The sequence below is a fragment of the Acanthopagrus latus genome, chromosome 23 (genome assembly GCF_904848185.1).
Source record: "Acanthopagrus latus isolate v.2019 chromosome 23, fAcaLat1.1, whole genome shotgun sequence".
NCBI classification, from domain to species: Eukaryota; Metazoa; Chordata; class Actinopteri; order Spariformes; family Sparidae; genus Acanthopagrus; species Acanthopagrus latus.
The window spans coordinates 2,648,475-2,673,840 of record NC_051061.1 but is presented as its reverse complement, the minus strand read 5'-3'; the positions used below and the strand labels follow the sequence as shown (position 1 = coordinate 2,673,840).

The 25,366-nt window shown below is 42.5% G+C and overlaps 2 protein-coding genes across 2 annotated transcripts; one reads left to right on the top strand and one right to left on the bottom strand.

Annotated features, from left to right (window-relative positions):
• The first annotated feature begins 1,123 nt into the window (after positions 1-1,123).
• Positions 1,124-11,137, top strand: LOC119014402 (fructose-bisphosphate aldolase A-like). The gene is made up of 8 exons (XM_037089535.1): positions 1,124-1,278; positions 2,809-2,925; positions 4,718-4,984; positions 6,672-6,832; positions 7,134-7,217; positions 9,939-10,113; positions 10,205-10,404; positions 10,574-11,137. Exons 2-8 carry the CDS (start codon positions 2,814-2,816, stop codon positions 10,667-10,669), a joined length of 1,095 nt encoding a protein of 364 aa, XP_036945430.1. The 5' UTR covers positions 1,124-1,278; positions 2,809-2,813; the 3' UTR covers positions 10,670-11,137.
• A 905-nt stretch (positions 11,138-12,042) lies between these two features.
• On the bottom strand, positions 12,043-22,015 carry gps1 (G protein pathway suppressor 1). The gene is made up of 14 exons (XM_037089872.1): positions 21,983-22,015; positions 19,658-19,750; positions 17,358-17,539; positions 16,678-16,842; positions 16,338-16,473; positions 15,407-15,484; positions 15,191-15,251; positions 14,811-14,896; positions 14,311-14,405; positions 14,116-14,221; positions 13,863-13,943; positions 12,923-13,060; positions 12,697-12,831; positions 12,043-12,483 (listed from the first exon to the last, which is right to left on the bottom strand). The coding sequence occupies exons 1-14, from the start codon at positions 22,013-22,015 to the stop codon at positions 12,409-12,411; spliced, it is 1,464 nt and encodes a 487-aa protein (XP_036945767.1). The 3' UTR covers positions 12,043-12,408.
• Positions 22,016-25,366: the final 3,351 nt, after the last annotated feature.

Here is a 25,366-nt window from a genome sequence, read left to right as displayed (position 1 = left end):
TTGTCTTACCGTGGACTGATGAACATCAAGGACTTAAGAGATACTTTTGTGACCCTTTTATAGGGCAGGGAAACTTTAGCCAACACCTCCAACCTCGTCTCACTTTGACTCTCCTCCAGGTTGGCTGACTCCTGACTCCAACTAGCTCTTTTTCCACCCTGCACTGTGAATGTTTACATGTTGCGTTCAATAAAAACATGAAAACATATAATTATTTTTGTGGTATTAGTTTAAGCAGACTGTGTTTGTCTATTGTTGTGATTTAGATGAAGATCAGAACACATTTTATGACCGGTTTATGCAGAGGATAAATGTACAAGGTGGAAGCACATGGGGGAAGTGACACAGAGCTGTAAGTCAGTGCTGTGGGTGGCTGGCTCTGCACCAGAGAGGTTTCCACAAAGTAATGACGCTCTGGGCACGTATCACACACACATTGTGCATGTGAGAATCCTCACGTATGCCTAGAACGGCATGGCGATGGGTGTTATGTAAGCCCTCAGCTGTGTCTTACAGACAGCAAGAGCTTTCCAGTTTTTTTCAGGCTTCTGTGAAACTGACTCGACTGAGCTGTCTGAGGTAATGTAACACAACCTCCCCAGTCACGTAGGAAGACATTTATTATTATTATTATTATTTGCAGTTATTTAAATTAGTTCTTAAACCATGTATCAACTTGACCTTGAACTTGTAACTGTTTTTTGCTCAGTTCAGTCAATTTGTCTTCTTAAAAAAATCTATGATTTCTGTAGTGGCTGAGCTGGGCTTTAATCATACTGCCTATAATCGTTTCCAGTGTTTTAATTCGATGATGTGAACATGGATTTTGGCTAACCACTTCACTTACTGTCACCTTTTATGGGTTACATTTCAAAATTACAAAATAAAAGTACACAAGGGCTCAATTTGTTTAAGGTCTTTGGTATATTCATGATGCATTCAAAAGACCTCTACAGAGCTGCTGGGCAGAATTTTTGATCAACTCATGAAGTGACTGCCTGTGAGACAAGAATAAGGGAATACAAACGTGGTCTTTCAGCATCATCCTTCAAACCGTCAGAGCCCGACGACACAATTACCACATCCTCCTACTGGGTGACTCTGCGCGTCAGTCCTGTTGAAAGCTGAACTCTAATTGGACAGTCCCCGGTGAGGTCACGCCCCCGGCTCTGCTCCTCCACCGCTCGTGCCTCTCCTTCCTCTCTCCATCGCTCTCATTTTACAACAGCAGCTCCTGTCAGCCTCCGTCTGTCTCTCCCTGCACGTAGCACCAACCCGGTGAGTTTCCTTTACTCCATCCACGAATTTGAAACATTAGCCCAGAAAAAAAATGGCACTTTTACTTATGTTGACTTCATAAGTCTAGCTTCGCGTCGTTAGTATTGCATTTATCCAAGCACTTGTGACATTATTATTATAGTTACTACTTTAAAAATGTACAGAATTGTCTTCAACAAAACATGACTTTGCCACAGTAAAGTGTCTGGATGAAGGTGGAGTCACTTTTCTTGCTGAAGTCCGTGTGTTGCTAGCTGGGAACTCCCAGCGCAACTCAAAGTCACTCTGATGGCTGGTAAGGACGCGGAAGTTCCGCCATGAGAAGCTACAGTGTGTTACTACAGTATATTCGGACACTGCTGTGGGGTACAGACAGGGAAATACTGCTGGCAAAACTAGTATTTCCTGAAGGGACATGGTCTAACTTCCTGGTACTGAAGACACTCGCTGACCGTGACGCAGTTTTAACCAGTGCTTTATTATCGGCTGAAGTTATGCGGCCAAGTGTTCGGATACCGGGGGGGGGGACACTGAGGAGTTTATACAAACTCAGTTTTACGACAAGCGCATCAACAAGAGGTTCTTGGATGAAAATAAGGTCCAATAACACTGTTTGAAGCTAGAAATGTGGCAGGGTCCGCCACATACAAACAGAGAAAAACGTTTTAAAATGTGTTATCCTTTTAAGGTCATTTCATGGAAACAGAGACAGTTTGATCATTTATTTTGTTTGGGCAAAAAGTTTTCTTCTGAGACTGTGATTGATATCTTCTTTAAAACGACAGGGTGCTCCTTTAAATTGCTGAAGAATTGGAGTACAACAAAATACTCAGCATCAAGTAAAGGTCCTTCATTCACCATCGTACTTGTCAAAGTATTACAGCATTATTAACAAAAGTGGGTTAGTCTACTAACTTTTAGGTAGTTTAGCCTAGTGGTTCCCAACCTAGGCACCAGATATATTATGAGATACTAAATGGGAGAGGAAAGAAGAAAAATCACAGTTCTGATAGACATATGTGTACCCTTCATTTAAAGCTTTCAGTCATATCATATCGGCACCAGTGCCACTCCCCATCAGCCTTACCCTCTGGGCCCTGAAAACCTCCCTCTTCTGAGGTCCACAAACTAGCAAATGGCAACTACTGCAGTTGCTCAAGTGATATGCTGCCCCCTATTTGTTTAACATTTGAATTTGATGGAACAAAAAGATAAAGATATGAAAGTGAATGTGTGTGTGTGTGTGTGTGTGTGTGTGTGTGTGTGTGTGTGTGTGTGTGTCATGAACAGTATCAGTGAGGTTCAGTTTGAAATAGTTTGTACAGAAGAATATACAGAGCTGCTGAAGTGGAGAATGCTCTTGTCAACTGACTTGACAAATTTCTTGGGTCTTTCTTCACGTTTCCTTTTCAGGAGCAGTCATTGTGTGGTTTGAGTTTGAGTAAGGCTGCGCAATCCCCCACTGTTTCTGTGACAAAGAAATAAGTCAATATTGCTCTCTCTCTTTTTCTGGTCTTGTCTCCATCCCAGTCATCATGACTCACGCGTATCCCTTCCTGAGTACTGAGCAGAAGAAGGAGCTCAGTGATATCGCTCAGAGGATTGTAGCTGCTGGAAAAGGCATCCTGGCAGCTGATGAATCCACAGGTAAGACTGCAGGAGGCACAGACTGAGTGACCCCAACCAGCACACGAGAAGGGGGCAGTAATGAGTGACATGCAACTGGATCACACTGATCCTGTTAACCACAATGACCAACCACAGTCCACTCCAGCCTCACAGCAATCACATTAAGACAGTTAGAACATCTTTTAGCTGAGTTTGTATTTGAAAAAACAAGGATGTATATCCAATACAAGGCTGCTGAAAATATAAAAGCACATCCTCTATTTTATACATGCGACACATTTTAGTAGAAACTGACTGATACATGAGCAAGACCGGTATTACTGGCTAAGTTGAACTCATCTCAGATAGAACTATTGATGCAGAAATCAATAAAGTCATAATATGAACATACAGAATATACAAAGTTTGAGGTTTGATCAGCAGAGTGCACTGACCAGCTTCACCTTACACCATGAAATGTGTCAGACACCTGGAGCCACAATTCATTAATCACCACATTTAAAGCTCCTTCTCAGACGTGTTGGTGTAACACTTACAATCACCATTATTTAAACGTTATTTGACTGTTAACAAACAATGAAATGCTTCATAAACCATTTATTACGCAGTTGTTTAATGTAAAGTTACAACGGATGTTTTAAAACATTTGGGATTCCTTAAATATATGATTTATAAAGCATTGCTTAGTTTGTTAAGTGAAGTAACTATTAACTTAACATTTAATCAACCTGTCAAATCTGTCATCTACAGTCAAACACAGTGGCTAAAATGTTGGTACAGCAACATTATTTGCTGCATGCAGTAGGGTTGTAGACAAAATAACTGAAACTCCACAGAAATAAAGAAACACTGCTCAAAAAACATGAAGGGTTTAAAGATACAGAGGCAGGGACATTTGTGGTATAGTTTTGTCATGTTTTCCTTTCTAAGTACTCAACACCAATGATTACACTGAGCTTTAAACAGCAGTCACCGCTTTCTTGTCTCCTGTAAGTTATTCTAAATAAGATGCAGCAATTACGGTCCCAACTTCTCTCTCATGACACCTTTTCCAATAATCATATATACTTAACATTTTCACTAACTATTTTAGAATAAATGTTGTTAAGGTTTAGAGTTTAAGAAAGACATTTTTTACCTCTTGAGGTGTTAAAAAAGAGAGAGCCCGAAGTGCTCACAGCTCATAGACATAAAGATTGGCCTTTCAAGCTGCAGTCAACTTCTACAAAGTTTGTAGGGCTGCAGATTTCTATTATTTTCAATCAAGATGATGTTATCAAAGCTCTTGAACTCAGTCCACAACCCAAAGATATACAGTTTACTGTCATAGACGAAGAGGGAACCAGAGAAAATTCACGTTCAAAAAGCTAGAATCATTGATAGCTCAATAATTGCAGGACTTGGCAGTTCTAAAAGTTTGAGCATCCAAGGGAGCCAGTAGTGTAGAAGCTGAAAAACACTGGATTCTACACATCCTAAAATGCAGCTTAATGTTCTTCTTGTAAGATTCTGGTGAATGCCCATGTCCTTTACGCTCCAGTTTGCACTGCACGGTCTCCTTTAAAAATATGGGGCGCCGCATAGCTCAGTCGGTAGCGCGCGCGACCCATGTGCCGAGGCTCTGCAGCGGACCCGGGTTCGACTCCCGGCCCGGGTCCCTTTGCTGCGTGTCACTCCCCGTCTCGTTTCCTGTCCAACTCTTCAAGCTGTTCTATCAAATAAAGCCAGAAAAGGCCAAAAAAATACTTTAAAAAAAAAATATGCAGTCTCTCTCACTCCACTCGTCTTTCCTGTCTTCACGCACCTCTAGGCAGTATGGCCAAGCGCTTCCAGAACATCAACACCGAGAACACGGAGGAGAACAGGAGGTTGTACCGCCAGCTCCTCTTCACTGCCGACGAACAGGTCAACCCCTGCATCGGCGGTGTCATATTCTTCCACGAGACGCTCTACCAGAAGACGGATGACGGCAAGCTCTTCCCCCAGCTGGTCAAAGAGAAGGGCATGGTGGTTGGCATCAAGGTGGACAAGGGTGTGGTCCCTCTCGCTGGCACCAACGGAGAGACCACTACTCAAGGTGCAGTGATGCCGTGTACTACTGTGATAGCAGGAAAACTACCGGTACTGTTGTTATGGCCTAAGATGCTTAAGTTGCCAATATTGACAAAATGAGTGATTGTTGATGTGTTTTACTATCATGATGGAGGGAACCATGGCACAGAAAGGCTTTTAGTTTATAAAAACTTAAACATAAACATGTGTATTGTATAACATTGTCCTTGGTTTCTTTGCCACAAAATGTAAGGAATAGTCTCTCCGCGGTCCACACATCAAAACATATCCAAATAGAGCATTAATACAATTATTAAGGCAAGTTTCAAAATAAATCATGTATAAGTGGATCAAATTAACATGCATGAATAAACAATGTGCCAGGCAAATGGCAGCTAATGAGTACAACAGTACAGCTACGCTTAAGCCCTCAACCATCCATAAAATTAGTGACAACTAAGAAGTCATCAGAATGTGTACTAAGTACAGGCGGTGTTGGTGAGTAGTAATGCAAGCTTAATTAAATTTAATTCAATTACATTATACAGTAGCAGTTTGGTAGCATAGCTGTTTTTAGAACCACATAACATTTCCACCAGGAGTATGGTAACCAAATGCTCTGTCACTGCATTTTACATTCGTCAGAGGATTAAAAAGCTCCGAATATTTAAATGCTCCGCCACCCTGCAGAATTTTAACCTTCAGCTGGCACCATCCTCTGATTCAGGAGAGAATCAACATAGCAAGTACTGAGCAGAGAGACAGAGAATGGGACTGGCACCCTGTTGCAGCCTGACCCCTCACTGAAAAGTAGCTTCCCCAACACAGTATGGAGCTGGAGGCAGGACTTGGTTAGATTGTCTTGGCACTGAGACTGGAAGCAGGAGGAAACACCTAGCTTGGCTCTGTCACTAGTGTGACAACATACACCTACCTGCGGTGCTAATCAACCCCACTGTATCACATGTTTGTGTACAAACTTGAACATGAACACTTTGTCAGGTTTTGGACGAGTTTCATGTTGGCTGTTTTATCAACATTTTCATCTCACTCTCTAAAACAAATGTAGTTTTTAGCTCTACCTTTGACCAAAGTTTCTGACTACAGGGCAGATGCACCTTCATGTTTCACCTTTCGGCCTATTACTCCACTGTCATTGCAAAACTTCCCATAGTCAAAAATCATGGGTACTTATTATACCTATGCATGTAGTTTAGACAGCATATTGACATGCATGATTATCTTAACACACATACTTTGTATATGTGTTTGTGCAGATATTCTGAAACGTGATGAAGTGATGAAATAGACATACTTTTCCAAAGATATTTCAAACTGAAATAGACACAGTCAGTAAGCCGCTCTGGTTCGGTCAAAAAAAGTCCTCGATTCACAGAGTGAAATATGGAAATTATATGACTCTATGTGCCATTTACCCCTAATGCTGATGTCTGACTCTGTCTCCACTGCTGTTTCATTTCTCCCATCTTCCCATCTGCCATGTCTTCTCAATCCTGGAGTCATAGTCCTGGTCAGATCACCTGCAAACTGTATCCCCTGTCTTTAGACTGGCAACAGAGTCCAATCTCAGTTCGGTGTCGATCCATGTTCATTGGGGCGTCATATTTTACAGATAATACCTTTAATGTTTTCCGGTTGTCCGCTCCTTCTCTCGGCACTCAAGCTTACTGTCTGTGCTGTGTCTCTGTCAGGTCTGGATGGGCTCTATGAGCGCTGTGCTCAGTACAAGAAGGACGGTGCTGACTTTGCCAAGTGGCGATGTGTGTTAAAAATCACCTCCACCACCCCGTCCCAGCTGGCCATCATGGAGAACGCCAATGTGCTGGCCCGCTACGCCAGCATCTGCCAGATGGTTAGACACACACACACACACACACACACACACACACACACACACACACACATACATACACAGTCAACCGCCACACACATTTACATTCCAGTCAAAGAACCCTGTTTTGTTAACGTAGTGATGTGACACAGCAGTTACACCATTCAGTACACAGTTGGCCCAACAAGTAACTGTGTAAAAGTTGGTAAACAAGTCACAACCCCAATAGAGGAAGTGCTGTTGTCTGTTGTTGTGACGCTGGTAGCTCTGTTCGCTTCCATCCATTACTTACCTTCCTCCCTTGCTGTCCTCCCACCCCCAGCATGGCATTGTGCCCATCGTGGAGCCTGAGATTCTCCCAGACGGTGACCACGACCTGCAGCAATGCCAGTATGTGACTGAGAAGGTGAGTGATGGATACCGTAACGCAGAGATGAACTGACTGGCATAATAACAGGTATTAGCCTGTTATTGCGGGTCACACCTAATATGATGGAGAGGAATGCAACTGTGACTGTTGCTAAAGCAGGAAAACACCATCGTCACTGTGAAGGTGGCATGCTCCCAGCAACAGACTGTGTGCTGGCCTGCAGTGTAGTGCCATGTGATGCATATTTTCACTTTTGTTGAAAGGGGTCATGTCTGATCTTGTTGTGCCTGCTTCTCCTGATGTGCGTGTCAGCAAAGGCATACAGACGGTATCTAGGTAACAGCTGGAGTTAACTGTGAATGGCTGGTGTTTGTTTAACAACAGGCTTTCCATTAAAAGCACAACAAATTCAATATGCTACAAGCGTGGCAAAGCTAACTCAGAGCACACGTTTGTGAGGACGCACTGGATTTATTTTGTTTGCCATAAAATATTAGCTAAAGTCTTCAGTCTCGAAAAGGCAGCAATGAGACTTAAAATACTATACCAGTTAACAAACATAGAGGTACATAGGTGTTCTTTGGAGTCCTCTCACCTGTAAGTCTGATATCAGACAATATTAAATCCACACCATTTCTTCATCAGCCATTAATCTCCCTGATCAACACTGCTGCTAGTATCACTAATGAAACACTATATCAGCCTTTAAAGCCACTATGATTCATATTTATGTGAACAGCTTTTCAAGTCACTGTGATGGCCTGTGCTGGTTTTTTATATATTTAAAGAGTTTATTATAAGAGTTTTCAAATGCAGACAGTGCAACATACGTTTATTTAATGTAGATTAATTAATTGTAGAACACCTCAGACAACATCAGAAACATAGGACATGAAAGTAAAATAAATAAATAAATACATTTACAACACAAAAAACAACAATACAAACGATAACAAAGTGTGTGTGGGGAGGGACCTACGTCTGCTGTCTAGAAGTGAATTTTTCTTTGAAATAGAGTAGAAATGGGCATCAAACCTTATCAAACCTCTTGGATGAGCCTCTTGATGAATATTTCAGCTTTTCTAACTTCAGAAATGACATACCATTGTGTACACATTGGGAATGTGATGATGGTTTGGCGGATTTCCACTTTAACAATAAGAGTCTCCGTGCTAGTAATGACGAAAAGGCCACTGCGTCACCCTGTGCCACTGACAACGAGCTTTCCATAGAGGCAACCCCAAATATGGCGATTGCTGGATCTAGTGGTATCTCTTTCTCACAAACATATGTAAAAGTCTCAAAAATGGCAGCCCAGAATGGAACCAAGGCAGGGAAGGGCCAAAACATGTGACAATAGGTGGCCTCATCCTGATGGCACCGGGAGCAGATCGGCTCTGCATCTTAGCAAGTTTACTTTTTGAGAAATGGATCCTGTGGATGACCTTGAATTGTAATAGACCATGCCTCACACACACAGACGGTGAATGGATGCGTACGACCACACACTGCCAGACTGTGTCTGAAACATCCAACCGTGGTGGTGGCTCTGTCTTACACGTGTCATAATGTCACAGCGCCGGCGTTATTGCTAGTTTCTGCTAGTTTTACTGCATTTTTCACACCCAGCACCCATTTGGTACCTACACCCCGTTGCAAATGCACTTGACGGCACCTGTGCACCCATGGGTGCGTAGGTCTTGAAATGAAGTGTGTTCATGCACACTATTGGTAAATTGCTTTCTTTAGGCAGCAGAAAACTTACTGTGGAAAGTGTACTATTATTCAGATAGCACGATGTGCCTATACTGGAGGGTTCACAACGACCGCACACTCTGCTTTAATGATTCTAGAGGCTGCTTTCAGCCATTCTTAAGTTTTTAATGTGAAAGAGCTTTTGGATGTGTAGAATAACATAGAACATTAATTAACATCAGATCCTGACCGAGCCTGTCAGCGTGTCGGGAGATTTAAGAGAGACCCAAATGCACATTTATGCTCGACACTCAGCTGCTTAACTTCATTGATTATATAATGGAGAGACTCACTTAATGTGTCTGCTTCTGAGGGATAACTGCAGCTCATGTCACTAATACTTTCTTTATTAAAGATGTAGTTTTAATTAACCTGTCCATTGTGTAAGCACGTCTGGCTTTTAAAGGGAATAGGAGATGACCCTCTGATTGGCTCTCTGTTACAACGAAAACACAGCTATGATTAATTAAAAGTCTAAATACAACCCCTTTGTTTGTCACGCCTTACTTTTCCAGTCTCTCTCTGAGATAAAACCAGGATATCTGGTCCATAATAAGAAACTTTGCCCAATCTCTGGTCATTTCAGTGAGAGAGCATTCCTATTGGCTATACAAGTGTGTGTGTGTTCGTGTCCCTTCAGATGGGGAAAGCCTGATTCAGTAATGACGTAAGTGCCTGTGTGTGTGTGTGTGTGTGTGTGTGTGTGTGTGTGTGTGTGTGTGTGTGTGTGTGTGTGTGTGTGTGCGCGCGCGCGTGTGCATGTGTGTGTGTGTGTGTGTGTGGACAGACATCAAAGCTGCTTCTCGTGAAGCCTGGGGTGCCATGTGCCATGGGGCCATGGAGAAGGGCAACTAACTTATTAGTTAGTTAGTAACTTATTTTGCTGCTGCTTAAACTTGTGGGTTTGGTGGGAAACAAACTCAATATGGAATTGGCTTCAGGGGAATTAAGTCATGTTTCTCTCTCTCTCTCTCTCTCTCTCTCTCTCTCTCTCTCTTCCAGGTGTTGGCAGCTGTCTACAAGGCGCTGTCTGATCACCACGTCTATTTGGAAGGCACGCTGCTCAAACCCAACATGGTGACTGCTGGACACTCCTGCCCCAGAAAGTACAGCCCTCAGGAGATTGCCATGGCAACTGTTACTGCCCTGCGCCGCACCGTGCCCCCTGCGGTGCCAGGTGAGCTGGACACACTGAACTGGATGGTTACCACTAGTTTACAGTACCATATTTCTACCTGACCTCGCTTCTGTCCATTCTCCTCCCCCAGGTGTTACCTTCCTGTCAGGCGGTCAGAGTGAGGAGGAGGCCACCATCAACCTGAACGCCATCAACCAGTGTCCCCTGCACCGGCCCTGGGCTCTCACCTTCTCCTTCGGCCGGGCTCTGCAGGCCTCGGCACTGAAGGCCTGGGGAGGCAAGAAGGAGAACGGCAAGGCCTGCCAGGACCAGTACATCAAGAGAGCCCTGGTAAGGAGGGGGGAGGAGGAGAGATGTAGTTCGGTAGTTTTTGTGTAATCCTGCTGTCAAACCAACTAACCAACAAACAGGACAGGGGTGAAAACATAACCTCCTCGGTGGAGGTAATAAAACAAGTTTAATTGTATTGAATGATTGTTTTCTCTTTGTTTCTCCACAGAGTAACAGCAAGGCAGCTCTGGGGAAGTATGTGTCTTCAGGAGAGGGTGGAGCAGCAGCTCAGGACAGTCTGTTTGTGGCTGACCACGCCTACTGAAGCCTGCTTCTCCTCAGTGCTCTTCATCCCCATTCCACCCAGTCACTCCACAGCTTCCCATCACTCCCAGCTGTGACAGGCTGTAACAGCCTGAATCACACACGCTAACCAATCATTCAACATTATGTTATTAGGGATAAGAGTTCCTGCTCTATAATGCCTTAAAATCTGACTTTGGACTTACAAAGTCAGTGTTACTGTATGGCCACTCAGTGTGTTGTGTCACTTTATTTTTTGTTTGCACACTTAAACCCCACAGATAGAAAGAGGTCCCCTACTGAACTGCCCCTGGTTTATACTTCCATCTGTGGTTTCCAACATTGTCATAATGATCCTAAAGTATGCGTGCTTTCATTATTCGACTGCTGGAGGGACACTTTGTAGAGGACGTTATACTGAAAATACAGTGTTAATAAAGTGTATGCACTGGAAAGAGAGAGATTCAAATTAAAATATTCCACGACTGATGATGTCCTGTGTTCTTTTGGTCACTTTGTGTACATTCATTAAGTTCAATCATTGATTTTGTAGGGCAGTGGTGATGTGCTGCACTGTAATACTTTACCTCTAGTGAATATATTGCATGTCTTATCTAATCAGTGTTTTGACCGTACAATAACTTGTCTTTGGGATGGTGTTGCAGCGACCAGTATTTGATGACCGGGGTTGAGACTCAGCATCCAGCTGTCAGTGCTTTCTGTCTGACTGACAAAGGATGCTGAGCACAACTTGGCTTAAGTAGGTTCTAAGAATCTCATTGTAACTTACCCACATGTGGTCTGTAAATCTCAATCTCACACCTGCCTCCTGATTTCCCCTTACATAATGCAGCACAAATGAGGGTTTAGTCAGGAATATTCAACAAAGCATTTAACTTCTGAAAATGAGATCATCAGTGACTGTAAAGGAGACTGAAGCCAGGCCACTTGTCTCTGATTCATACTGTTCATAAAACTAATGCAAAGTTCACTACAGGCTTTGATACATACGCGTCGTGAACTGCAAGACCCCTAAATGTCTAGCAAGAAAATCCTTTTATTCAAGTGTAGTCTTTGACATGGAAATGATCTTATTTTAAACCAAAGTAGGGTTTTTATGAATAACTACACTCTCTTCCTGTTTTTAAATGCTGTCTTACAGTAAAGTGATTTTCTGAACTTAGCTCAAATTTGATCCAACATACTGATTTTTGATTTAGTCATCACATTCGCAAAGTGGTTTTGAGACGATTTTAAAATATCGAGGTATACATTGTAATACAGCCTAAAGATATTTCCATATTATTTTAAGGTGTGTCGCCCAGCCCTATTATAAGGTCAGGGTATTTGTTGAAAATTCAATTGACAACAGAACTGATGCATAAAAACTACACCATGTTTTTGTAGGCATTTTTATTTTAAAACATTGTTTGGGTTAACGAGGCCTCCATCGTGTAAGCAGAGCAAAGTGCATCTCCTACCAATAACGTGCAGCTTAAGTACTGAGTTTTCATCAAAACACTTCAGATCTCCAGATGTACAGACTAACAAAAGAATTTTTTGCCTGCATCGTCTCAGTGGAACAACAGAGATCACTTCAAAACATTAAAGTCTTTACATTTTGTGTCATTTCTGTCTTGAGCAGGGGTTAGGGAGTTGGTGGTGATGATCAATCGAGTGATCCTTTGAGTGATCCTTCCCCTGGAGTCTGCCACTGGTGCCAGCAGAGTCAGCATGCAGACTTTGAAGAGGACGTCCTCCTCACATGTTGGTGCTCATCCTGGTCTGGCTGTTGGCTGGTGTCAATTCACCCTGGCTGCCTTCTCTAGGCGGTGACTGGGAAGACACAGTATAGTTATTATCATAGGCTACCCAGGAAGTGCAGACACAGGTGTGTGCAGTATGATCACCCCTCATTTGTTGAATCCTATTACTTTTTCACATGAGCGGTAATACAAGGTGCTTTTCTCCCAGTCTACTATTTAACTGCTGCTGAGATGAAGAACTTCTGTATGAGCCATGACGAAGAATAAAAAACACTTTCTCTACCTTGACATGGATCTGGTTGCGCAGCACAGCGGCTCGGAGGATCATCGCTTTGGCTCGTCTCTGGAACTCTTTGCCCATATGGAGTGACTTCTCAAACGTGGTGCTCCTCTGATCCACATCCCTCGCATAGAGAATCTATCACAATGGCAGTGTGAGTACTCTGTAAATGAATACTGACTTGTTTCAACAGTGTGTGTGTGTGTGAGAGCTAGTGAGCTTGTTTCACCTTGCTATGGGAGTCGATCCGTGCATTGATAAGCCCCTCCAGTATGAGTTGGGTGAGCTCATCTTCCAGAGCTGCTACTGTGGTGTTGAAGGCCTGCGCCATCTTCGTCATGTCTGCTGACACGTACGGGCTGAAATACTGAAAACACACACACACAACTGTCATGTGTCTATCATGCTGCTAATAGACAGATGCTTCTTGTTCTTCAATGCATACTTCCTTTTTACTGACATGACTCAAAGAAAATACTTATTTAACTTTGAAAATGACAAAAAAAAAAAAAAAATAGGACCGCTTTAAATGCATCACTAGTACTAATTTGAGTGGTGAGTGACTGACTTGTGTTCTGAACAGAAGTAGTGCAAGCAGTCGCAAGGTTTCCATCCAGATCTAGCGCTCATTTGAACAGAATTTCCAGAAAATTGGGCACAAAAAATATAAATTAACGTGTTTCCAACTACTACTGTGTTCTAAGTATGAGGAGGTTCATGGAGCCGTAAAGCAGGTGGCACTAACACCTCAGTCTGTGCCATTAAACCAGCGACAGAATAACAGGACACAACAAGATGAGGTGAATAAAAAGTTGAGCCCAAGCATTAAAAAAACCATATGGAATACGCAATGGAAATGGAAATATGACATTTCTGTTTGTTCACTGAAAAGTCAACATGTATATTAGAATTTTCTATATCTTCAAAGCTTGAATGGATATTTCAGTCAAAATGTTTCATGTACAACCGAGATTCCAAAAAGGTTGGGATGCTGTCTGAAACGTACATAAAACAGAATGTGATCATTTATTCACGATTTATTGATCAGGTCAGTTTCCACTGAACACCGTCACGTTTCATTTTTAGAATCCACTTTTTTCCCTCGACTTTTCCCCTTCAGGATTTTGAGCACCATTTGAAAATGCATGGAAGTTCACTGCGTGTCTCACCTGAATGAGGGCTCTGTTCCTGATCTGGCTGTACAGAGTTTTGACATGTGGGGCCAGGTACATGTCCAACAGGAGGTTATCCTGCAGGAAACATCACAGTCACTCAGCCCCGTACACACACTCAAATTGATCATTACAAAATACATTGTGCACTGCCATGTCAGACCATCATAACCTGTGTGCAGTCACAAACTGAGTTAAAAGCGACAGTTACTCTATCACAACTGTACTGACTGTAGGTTTCTGCTCTGACCTTCATTTCATCCAGCAGCTTGAGACAGGACGCGTACTTGGACTCATAGAACTTGAAGATGATGTCGCGGATCTGAGGCTCCAACTCTAGAAATAACTTGAAGGAGCTGAGGACAGAAAAAAAAAAGATTAATACAATTACTCACATGTACCAAGACATTTTTCAGTTTCTATATACTGAACTACTGCCACCTACCTGCTGGAGATGACGTTACGTTGGAGCTCCTGTCGGTCAAACGTGGCCAAAGCGCACAAGCCTCCGTACACAGCTACGTTACTGGGTGACAGGAGCTGCAGGGAACACACACATTACTCATCAGGTTTATTCTGTTGTCACTCGACTGCAGCATCACTACTGGCAACTGCAACTGAATCCTCATAAAGAATACTTATAATCCCATATGTATATGTACTTGGATTGATAGTTCACCGTAACACTTTCTCTTGTTATGTTTAACAACCCAATGTAAGTGATTGGCTGAGTTAAAAAAGCAAAAAAAAAAAAGAAAAAGAAATGTAACTATTTTACAATTTACTGCAACATTTGTAGGCAGTGGTATCTGAGTAAATAGAAACACCTACCTAACAAGTCTGTAACTTATTGGACAGACAGAATGATGAGGCCTCATGTAACAGATTTCTTTGCCTGTGTCTTTAGATTGACATGAAAAAGGGTTTGTTTGTGGCGTCACTCACCTCTGGACAGTCACAGTGGTCAAAAGAAGCCTGCAGGAAGCACTTGGCAGCTGGTTTATATTTGCGTGAGGCCAACTCTGCCAGGCCTGAAACACCAATCAACAAATTCAGACTCACATTATACCAAACTACATTATTCCCCCCCAAAAAAGGGACACATAATTACTCTCTACAGACAAAGCAATTATGTGTCATAATGTTTTCAGTGAGGCAGCCCTTACTGATGGCTTTCAGGGCAGTTTGGTCAAACAGTAAAAGAATTTACTTCATTTTTTTTTAGACATGATTATCAGACAGCTAATTTCCAGGTCATGTTCAAACCCAACTTCAGGTCGTACCGAGTGACATTATCATCATCACAGAACATAATACGGTCTTACCTGCAGCACATTTTAATTTGGTGAGGACTGCTTGATTTTGGCTATCTCGCTCTCCTCTTTGCTAAACAACAAGAGACATAAACAGCATCAGCTACATGCACTTGTTATCTCCATTACAAGCTTTGGAAATTGTATTGCCAAGCAATTGTTTGTGTGATGTAGCTGTTTAGATCTTGACACTTAACGGTTGAGACAGTGGAGAATACGGGTACTCACCTCTGCTATTTCTGGCGTGGATTCTGCTTTGTTGACGTAGCTCAATACATGGGACCAGTTCTGGAGGTAAACGCTAACCTGTGTGCACAGAGAAGAGGTCGTGCTTCTTCATATACTTCTTCAATATATCAAATTCAAAGAGAGGTTTGTAGTGCCGGTTTAAGGAGGAAAAATTCAGGACATAAAATTGTGAGGCACTTTGATGACCTGAGAACAATCAGGTACTGGAAAATTAGAAGAGTGAGCTGCTGTTAGCTGATGAGCACAGCACAGCTGGATGAAAGTGGGAGGGTGAAACTTGTCTTGAAGATAGAGACAAAACTTTACTGTCACTCATTGACAGAAAAACCTAATCAAGTTACATGATTTTTTTTTCAAAGCGCAGGGATTAACTTTTCAGTAAACGATGGAGGCAAGATATTTGTAGCTAACAGGTTGGTTCCAAAGAGTTCTACAACTCAACTGTCTCTCAATTCAACTTTTCACCAGCATTACCCAGAAAGCCCCATGTCTACTCACTGAAAAACTTGTTTTGTTACGTTACACTGGCAAGGCTATCATTTTAATTTTAGAGGGTTAATTCAATTGTAGTGGACAACAATGCAGTTTGATTTAATGATGGAAGTGAAATCTGATGGAAGACAACCTCATTGTTTTATAATATATCAGAGTAATCGGCAATGATCGGCTTTATGAAGTCTGCTTCATAAAGAGGCCTGGTATATTCTGCAGTCAAGATAAATATAGACTCTAAAGGTCACTATTTGAGGGCATAACTGTATCTCAGCTTAAGGGTGCTTAATGCCATTAACTTAAAGGATCCATATGAAGTAATCACTGACAGACACATCTAAGGAATATATTCATATGAAAGTTAAGTTAGTTCAGCACAATGGCTGCTGCCATGACACAGAAGTAGAAGATTGTGTACCTTGATGACATTCAGACACATGTTGATGACATGCTTAGCACTGGTACAGTAGTCTCTGGCTCGGGAGTAGCACTTGAGGGCGTTACTTAGATCACCACAGTCTAGGTAATGGTCCCCCAAGTCATCATGGCCTCTCCTAGAGAGAGGGAGTAGAATGAGAGGAGGGTGTGAAGAGGTAGATAATTTAAAGTAAATTGTATAGCACGACTTGAACACTGCTAAATTTATTACATTTAGTTTTTATTGTTTTTAACAAAAAAAAATTCATCTACTTGAACATAAAATTCATGACAAGTAGAGACTTTGGGTTTCTGTAAAACCATGACCTGTGATATCATACCTGATGCTCTCTTTAATGGAGTTTCCTTTGTAGTTCTTGAGATCGGTGTCCAGTTTCTCCAGTTTGAGCAGAGCCTTTTTCCTAGTGGACTCGGCCCAGGCTGAGTCAAGAGGAGGAGGAACAGCCCCACCTTCAGGTACTGTATCCGGCACACCCTGCACCTCCCTGTTGGTACATAATTAATAAACAAACTAGAATTACCTTGTGTCAGATGAATGCCTCTGCCAACCAGTCAAGTTGAAGTTAACGTCCATGTTCGTCCAGACTTATATAACATATGAACAAGCCAAACTCCTGAACTCCAAAAAAAACACAATAAAATCTAAATGCAGTCCTTTCCAAATGAACTGTTAACTGACAACAGTTTTACCAAGTGTTCCTGAGCCAGCCCCAGGTAGTAATATCCATTATATCAGCATCACACAGTGGTCACCCCAGCCTTGCTTGTGAAAGACTGAGCCTTTTGAAGCCCCATCGTCCCATGTCCCATTTATACCCAGTCATGATATCACATCTTCCCAATGAACCCGTTTATCCCCATGTCTCTGTGTATGCAGAACAACCACAAACCTCTTTGGTAAACGTGCAAAGCTAAGCTCGCTAACACACCGCTTTCAAACCAGAATTGCCTCTTTCAGACCAAGATCTCAGTTATCATGCCATGTCATCAACTATATTACCGTGTGGCCTCTGTGAGTTTGCGGTGGATCTCTTCATAAGTGTCGACATTGAAAGTCCTCTGGACGAAGGTGAGGGCCATCTTCAGGGCTTCCACTCGGAGCTGAGGGCAGTGCTCAGCAATGAACTGAAGCCTCTCAATTCGCATTAATCCACTGTAGCTGGTCGCATACTGCTCCAGGTCCTGCACACAGAGAGGCACAGGACAGAGATCTTATGGAAAAAAAACGTCAAAACTGCCCATCTGTAATGTACATGGGACATCCGCAATCATCCGCAATCATCCACACCATCAGCAATCAATTTAACTAGGTGATAATCAAAACTCACTGCTACTTATAAAGTAATAATGATAAATAATGTACCATAATATCCTTTTTTGTGAGAACAGAAACACTTGGAGTGGCTGAGCCTTTACAGTTATAAACTCATGACGTTTTAACAGGGTTAGTAGTGACAATGATTAATCAATCCATTCCTGTTCTTGAAATTCTATTGGTACATTGCATGCTTCAACCTGATACCAGGTCACATTTAAATGACATCAGGAAGAGACACAGGGCACAAAACTTTTATGCCAGCAGAAGGAGAGGTCAGCAGACACGTCTGTTCTGCAATGTTCCAATTGAGCATGTGTACAGTGGAGTCGGTGTAAACCCTTGGATGAAGGAACGCAACAACACTGCAGAGAAGAAGACTTCTATCATGGAAAAGTTCCAGATTGCTGAAGGCCCACATGCACTAAAAGCGCCTGAACTGAAGAATGTCATTTTATGCACCTAATGCCAACTCCACACAATCAGCAGTACTTTCGGAAAAACCCACTATATGTGAAACTCACATTCATCTGTAATGATTGCAGCCCAGGTGCCCAGGGATTCCTCAACACACGCAAATACATAAAACACATGCAGCTTATCAAATCCAACACAAAAACACTACCTGTCTCTGCACTGCTCTGATAATCTCCTCTTCCCCTGCCTCACAAAAACCATCATTATCATTATTATATCAGCGCTCTACAAATGGGTAATGTGGCTGCAGAAAAGCAGCTATGGTCAAGTGTTTTTTTTCTATGGTACAGCGATGATTCACAACAAACGAAATATAGTTTACAACCTGTAAGAAATGTGTTTTATAAAAAAGGAAGCCCGAGGCCCGACCCGACCCGACCCGGCTCATTTGCGTACATTTCTGGGGGTCCGGTCAGGTTTGTCAGGCCATGATGACCCACTGAGAACTCTACACAGAAGGGGGGCCTGAGCCGATCCAAGCAGACATTTTACAAGAGGTGGGGTGACACTGCACCTAACTAACACACACTTACAAAATATGTCTTTTGTGTGAGTGACAAAACAACTTATGTCAGTTTAACTGCTCGCTGGCAACCAAGGACATACATACAGAGAGTATGCTGCATGAGAAAACACAGCAGTACAGACTGACTGTAGCGAGATGGCTTGCCTTTAATTGTGTGACTTTATGACCTCACACTACATCACAGAGTCACACATTTGCATAATGTATGCCTCACAGCTAGTTTGGCAGATAAGATTTGTTGAGGAATCGCTGCTCTTTTGTTGTTAGCGGTACTGGGTCAGGCATGTGTGAGTTGACCAATCAGCAGAGACCGGGCGTTCAGAAGGAGACAGCTTCAAGAAACAGGAGTTACAATGGATGGATGGATGGAAAACATCAGATTAACACACAGAAGAACAAAAAGAGCATCCTGTCATGGTTCAGTTATAATCCAAGTGCCCTGTGGAGCACCTTTCAGTTGAAGTGGACAGCAGTAGGGAAGGCTGCACCATCATCTGGCTCAAAAGTAGCGCAGCCACTTCAATACCAGTCAGCGCTGGAACTGACAGTGTGGGAGCAGTGAAGAGAAATGAGACAGGCTGCTTTGTATCATGCTGCTCTGCATCACCAAGCTCTGTGTTTGCACCACAGTTAGTTGTGCAGTTGGAGACAAGACTCTGTTCAAGTTGACAGTCTGCCAGGCTTTCGTCCGAGGTGTATTCAGTGTATATTGATGCAGCTGATGAAACTGTTCATTGATTCAGCTCACAAAAAGCAAGTCGACACAGGGGAGCGTCTCAACTGATGATTCAAACCAACAACCTATAAAAAGGGCAGCACTAGAACCTGATGACACCTGAACGCCTACAAACAGGGATTTCCATCACTGCCACGAAGGCGTCACGCAGATAATTACTGTCATGGGACTGACAGATTGTGTGCCATCGTTGGGTTAGTGTTAGGGTGAGTGAGTGTATCATATAAAAGTCTATCTAGACAATACCAGTGTTGGGTTCTCCACTATGTAGTTGGTGTCTGGGGCATTCTGCTGGTCTTCCTGTGGGTCTGCATCAATCTGCATGGGCTCCACAGACCCCTGAGAGAAACAAAGCAGAAGTCAGCAGAAGCAACAGAATGAGACATGATCCACATTTTAGCTAAATAACATAAAAAACAAAAAACAAACACTGTAATAAAAATGTTGCATATGCTTACACTTACATATAGACTCAGCCCTTTTATAGCTCCCATATTTTACAAGTTTAAGTCAAAGATATGAGGCTTTGTCTGTGTATACAAAAGGCATTTTTAAGGGTACAATTCCTTAGAATCTGTATATCTGTTTTGTGCAGGACTAGTATTACCTGGGAACATCACGTGATCAAATTTCATAATTGTTCACATGTGACAACAGAACATACAGAACAGATGAAATGGCCTAGTATTACCACATGACATTTGTCTTTAGCGAAGATTATAAGACTGTCAACAAGTGAATAATTACACCAAACACTGTAAACAAGGCTGAACAAGGAACCTCATTTCACAACCGTGTGCCATCTGTAGAACGAGCTACTAACCAGCACTAATGCAGTCTGACCCCGACCCTCTCTCTGCTTAGCTCTACGTATGACCCACATCTAAAACTACTACGTCTATAAGTGCAGGGTCTCTGCAGCTCTGCAGGATAATGTGTCACACCTGCAGCGTTCTTGAGAACCCCTCATCCAAAAACTTCGCACTCAACCCTGGACTCCCCTGAGCCCTCAGCAGTACATCTACCATGTGTGAGGTTGATCGAATGGACAGTTGTCAAGAAAACTGAGGGACAAGACAGATTTCTTCCTTTTTGGTTAGGTGGCAGGCAAAAAACAAGGTACAGTATCAGTATGTTGTCCACACAGGGGTTTTTTTTAATCATTAGACGGTAAATTCATAATGTCGCTGGGGTACAGCAAACACAAATGAATTGTAATGCAATGACCTGTGGTCTACTGTTATTGATTAAGAGCCCTGACTGCAATGTAAAACATCATCATGGGATGGTTTAACATTGCTAATGGTAGTTGCAAATGCATTTGTGAATGGCTGTGTGAGAACCGATTGTATTGACAATGCTGTAGTGCACAACGGTGAATGTTTGCTGATTAAAAGAGAGAAAGAGAAAACGGCTCTTAAGCCTTGTGTTGATGTATGGTTTGCAACAAGCAAGGCAAAATGACCATGTTCGATTCTGAAAAAAAAAAAAAAAAAAATACAGCATTAGACTGGCAGACTTACCAGACCAGTCACCGGCAGCAAGACCTGCACATGTTGTGTTTTGGTGCTGGTCTCAGCTGGTTTTTCCAGCAGTGAGGTAACTTAGTCTGGCGTTGTCACTGATGCAACAAACATTATGCTAACACTAGCTTTAACAGCCTTTAATAAACAAACACTGATGATACTGGTTATCAAGGTTGGACCTAAGAGAAACTTATTGCAATTTATTAATGGTATACTAGCATACGTTAATATTGCGTGTGCTTCCGTATACCATATGTACACGGAGAGAGATCCCATTCTCGCTACTATTCAGAGCTAACGTGACACTGCTAATAACAGGAAGTTGGCTTGGTAATGCTAGCTTTCGTTAGCTACAGCCTACAATGATGACAACAAATGACTCTGCAGTCTCTGTTATGGTTTAGTTTATTGAAGAATCAAACTTGAGATGTACGTACATTAGTAAAAGCTAACTTCCGGTGTCATTCGTGGTTTTGTTAGTGTATCGCTAACGACAGGGCTGTTATCGTCAATGTTAATGTTGTTAGCCAACGGAGGCCTTCAGTCACTTGTTAGCCTTCAACTCCACACTCCATTAAAACGATCCAATTTCAACACCGTTTGGCTTACTGATATGTGCATTCATTAAAAACGTATAAAAGACTTTGATGGTCATTCCAAGCAGTAATTTCTTCAATAAATTCGTAATGTATGAGCTATCCCTTCGTTTATTTACTAAGATACACTGTAACGTTAGTGGATTGCAGTAAGTTAGCGTTAGAGTTAGCAGACATGCCGACCAATTTTAAGGTAGAGTTCTTTAAAATGTAGCTGTGTTTGAATCCAACAGCATATTGCTCCGTATATGATTTATAAGCCAACACAAGCTAAGACACTAATGATTATTGCAATGTCGTTGGGATCTTTAACGGCGTACTGAAGCGTTTCTATAGCTAACCTAGCTAACGCTCGCTAAGGTTACACCGGGGGAATGAAGACTCGTCGTGTTCAGTTTCCAGCTGTCTTTGCTGGTTGGATTTGCACAGCTGCGATGGTTAAGACTTACCTGAAAGTTAAAGACTTGCACGGGCAAAGGCATCTTATTTATTTCTGATTTCGGTGTCCTTGTAGTTTGGCTGTCAGCCTCTGAGTGGGCTGGTTCCACAGCTATCTGGTTGCAGTGATAGGAGCAGGAGCGTTGCTACGGCTCGCGGGAAGGCGCAGTTTGACATCTTGTTCTTCTTCTGCGTTGAACGAGCGCGAAAGCAGGAAGTTGCACGAAGTCACCTGCTGCACCGGAGTGTACACCGTTTTAAGAAGACTTTCTGGAAATTAGACCTGAATCCAGAAAGATATTACTGAAAGAAACCTCCTCACTTCCATCAGTTTTCCACATTCTTTTCCCGAGTCTTCATTGCAAATGTTTATTTTCCTTTGCACTGCACTGCTCAGACTCAGTAAACGGGAGCATGCCTATGTTCCCACATTTCTAAGATTTTAATTTCCAAAATTAGGCCCTATGTTCCCACATTTCCTAAGCCTAATTTTAACCCTTTCCTTTCCCTAAACCTAAGTCTTAAATTGAAGGGAGATGTAGGAATACAATACCTAATTTTGAAAAAGGGCTTGTGCGAACATAGGGCCTAATTTTAAGAAAATGCTTAGTAATATGGGAACATAGTGGTGTGGGAACATAGGGCTGTGGGAACATAGGGCTGTGGGAACATAAGGCTGTGGGAACATAGGACTGTGGGAACATAGGACTGTGGGAACATAAGGCTGTGGGAACATAGGGCTGTGGGAACATATGGCTGTGGGAACATAGGGCTGTGGGAACATAAGGCTGTGGGAACATAGGACTGTGGGAACATAGGACTGTGGGAACATAAGGCTGTGGGAACATAGGGCTGTGGGAACATAAGGCTGTGGGAACATAGGGCTGTGGGAACATAGGGCTGTGGGAACATAAGGCTGTGGGAACATAGGACTGTGGGAACATAGGACTGTGGGAACATAAGGCTGTGGGAACATAGGGCTGTGGGAACATATGGCTGTGGGAACATAGGACTGTGGGAACATAGGACTGTGGGATCATAGGGCTGTGGGAACATAGGGCTGTGGGAACATAGGGCTGTGGGAACATAGGACTGTGGGAACATAAGGCTGTGGGAACATAGGGCTGTGGGAACATAGGACTGTGGGAACAGAGGGCTGTGGGAACATAGGACTGCGAGAACATAGGACTGTGGGAACATAGGGCTGGCCCCCAGTAAAACAATACTGACAGTGTCCCCATTCTTTCTCTATTCCTTTTAGTAGAAGTACACTACCCAACAAATATTGCCTCTGTTTTAGTTCAGCTGTAAAGGAAGAATTTGTGAATGTTAATGAAAATGTATGTATTTTATTATTTTTGTTTTATCCGCAAAACCTTTCTAGATCTTTCAAGCAAAAACAGAGTTGCTACATTTTCCTAAACAACTGCAGTAGCTGGGGACTTGTTTTGAAGCATTAGAAATAACAGCAAAAAAAAAAAAAAACGTAAATCATCTTTTCCACGCATCATGATTGTTGCACTCATGATACCGTGGTTTGTAGTCACCCGCCAAGTCAATCGCTCCACCTTCCACTTCCCTCTATATCCTCAGTGGAGGTTGGTACGTGCACTAGGACATGAGCTGCTGAGCCTCCATTACAACCCGCAGCCAACCAGCACACACACATTCAGAACACTGTGTCAAGAATCATCCTCCAGATTTGCAGTGTAGCATTGTAGCATTGCTTTATCAACTTGGATCATTTTCTTTTTAAACAGTCCACAACACTGATAAGGGAGTGAAATGCTAGACTGCTCCCCAAAACCTGTCGCCTTCATTACACACTATGCAACGAAGTGAGCTAAAGATGCCATGAAGCATTTAAAGCCCACTGATAGGTGATCCTGAGTCACAGGACGCTTATTTCAGTCAGATGATGTTTTAGAGAAAAGCAGGCCTGATTTCACTCGATCCTGTCAGCAGTGCGTGGGAGCCCATTTCTTTAAAATTTGAAATCATTTTGATGGTACAGTATCTTGTATCAGGATGAATGGTGTCTTTGTCACAGCTCCTCTGCCCACTAGCACTTGTTTCGGCACTATGTAACTTGAGTACGAGGGTGGGATCACTGTTACATTACAAGATACAACAATTTCATGACATAAGGCATTCTGTTAGTAGTTAGCACCTACACTAGCTCTGACAAATTATGAGAGACCTGAGGTTTGTATTTACAATAGTGGTGTTGCACTCTGACACTGCAGGGGGCGCCAAATTGCTTCATTTACCATCCCTTCCACCTTTTCCTTGCCTTATGAGAATGTTCTGAAATGTTTTGACTTGAGCCAGAAATGTTACTAATTCATAACATTCAGCTATTTTTATTTCTTTATTGATTTATTCTTCCTGCTGGCAGTGATGACATGGGGACGGAGGCTTACGTCACAGTCAGATGTAAATTCACACAGGGGCCATTAGACGTGCAGCCACTAAACCAGAAACCTTTGACTGTAATCCATATATGCAAATAGAGACGCACTCTCTGCAAATGAGCTTCACCTCAGTCAGATCGGAGGGTGCGCGCTTCTGAGACTGAGCCAAGAGGTCAGGGACACAGTGCTTGTCTGTTACAATCCCAGTTTTTTATGTTCTCTTGTTTCCTGTTTTATTTTTAATCTGTTCCTTCATGTGTCCAGTCTTGCTTTTCCCTCCCTCCTTCCACTGTTCACCTTTCTTCCACCTGTCCTTTTCCTGCCTCACTCCACCTGTACCTGATCTCCTTGTTAGTGTGTGTGTGTATATAGTCTTTGTTCTCCCTCATGTCTTTGTCAGTTTGACCTGTCTAGCCACGTGATGCCACCCTGTTAACCCCACCACTGTCTCCCTCCGTGTCTCCCCACTGGTTGAGTTTTCATTCATTGTACTTTGTTTTGTTGCACTTTGTTCTAGCTTTTTGTTGTTATTTTTGTCTGTTGTCTTTTGTCCTTGTGACTCCTTTTTGTTTTTTCTAGATCTCTCAGTTTTTGTACCATTCAGCTTTTGTTTAATGAGGCTCGCAGTTTGTTTCCTAATCCTGCCTCCCGTGCCTTGTCTGTATGTGGGTCCTCACACTGTTTGCCAAACCATAACACTTTTCTACCTCTTGTCAATAACTCTTCTTACAGTGTCTTTCGTCTTACTCCTTCTATTTGTATTTGAACTATGTTTACAAGCGCAATAAAACATCTTCCACACTGTGTAGCTGCAGTCTGTCCACATCTCTTCTCCTACTGATGAACCCTAACAGCAACAAGTGGAGAGAGATGTTCATTAAAATGCAGTGGCTACTGAAGGATTTCACATTTTTTGTTGTCTGGTGTCAAATAACAATCTTAAGAGTGTTGTTGTCCTCACATTAGTGTGGGCAGGAAATC

What these genes read in the sequence shown, in the direction of transcription:
- LOC119014402 (XM_037089535.1), top strand. Translation starts at nt 2,814, where the DNA reads ATGACTCACGCGTATCCCTTCCTGAGTACTGAGCAGAAGAAGGAGCTC. An exon ending in CGGAGAGACCACTACTCAAG is followed by an intron (nt 4,985 to 6,671) that starts GTGCAGTGATGC and finishes TGTCTCTGTCAG; the next exon opens with GTCTGGATGGGCTCTATGAG. An exon ending in CGTGCCCCCTGCGGTGCCAG is followed by an intron (nt 10,114 to 10,204) that starts GTGAGCTGGACA and finishes CTCCTCCCCCAG; the next exon opens with GTGTTACCTTCCTGTCAGGC.
- gps1 (XM_037089872.1), bottom strand. Translation starts at nt 22,015, where the DNA reads ATGCCTTTGCCCGTGCAAGTCTTTAACTTTCAG. An exon ending in CGTAACGTCATCTCCAGCAG is followed by an intron (nt 14,222 to 14,310) that starts GTAGGTGGCAGT and finishes TTCTGTCCTCAG; the next exon opens with CTCCTTCAAGTTATTTCTAG. An exon ending in GCAACCAGATCCATGTCAAG is followed by an intron (nt 12,484 to 12,696) that starts GTAGAGAAAGTG and finishes GTGTCTTCCCAG; the next exon opens with TCACCGCCTAGAGAAGGCAG.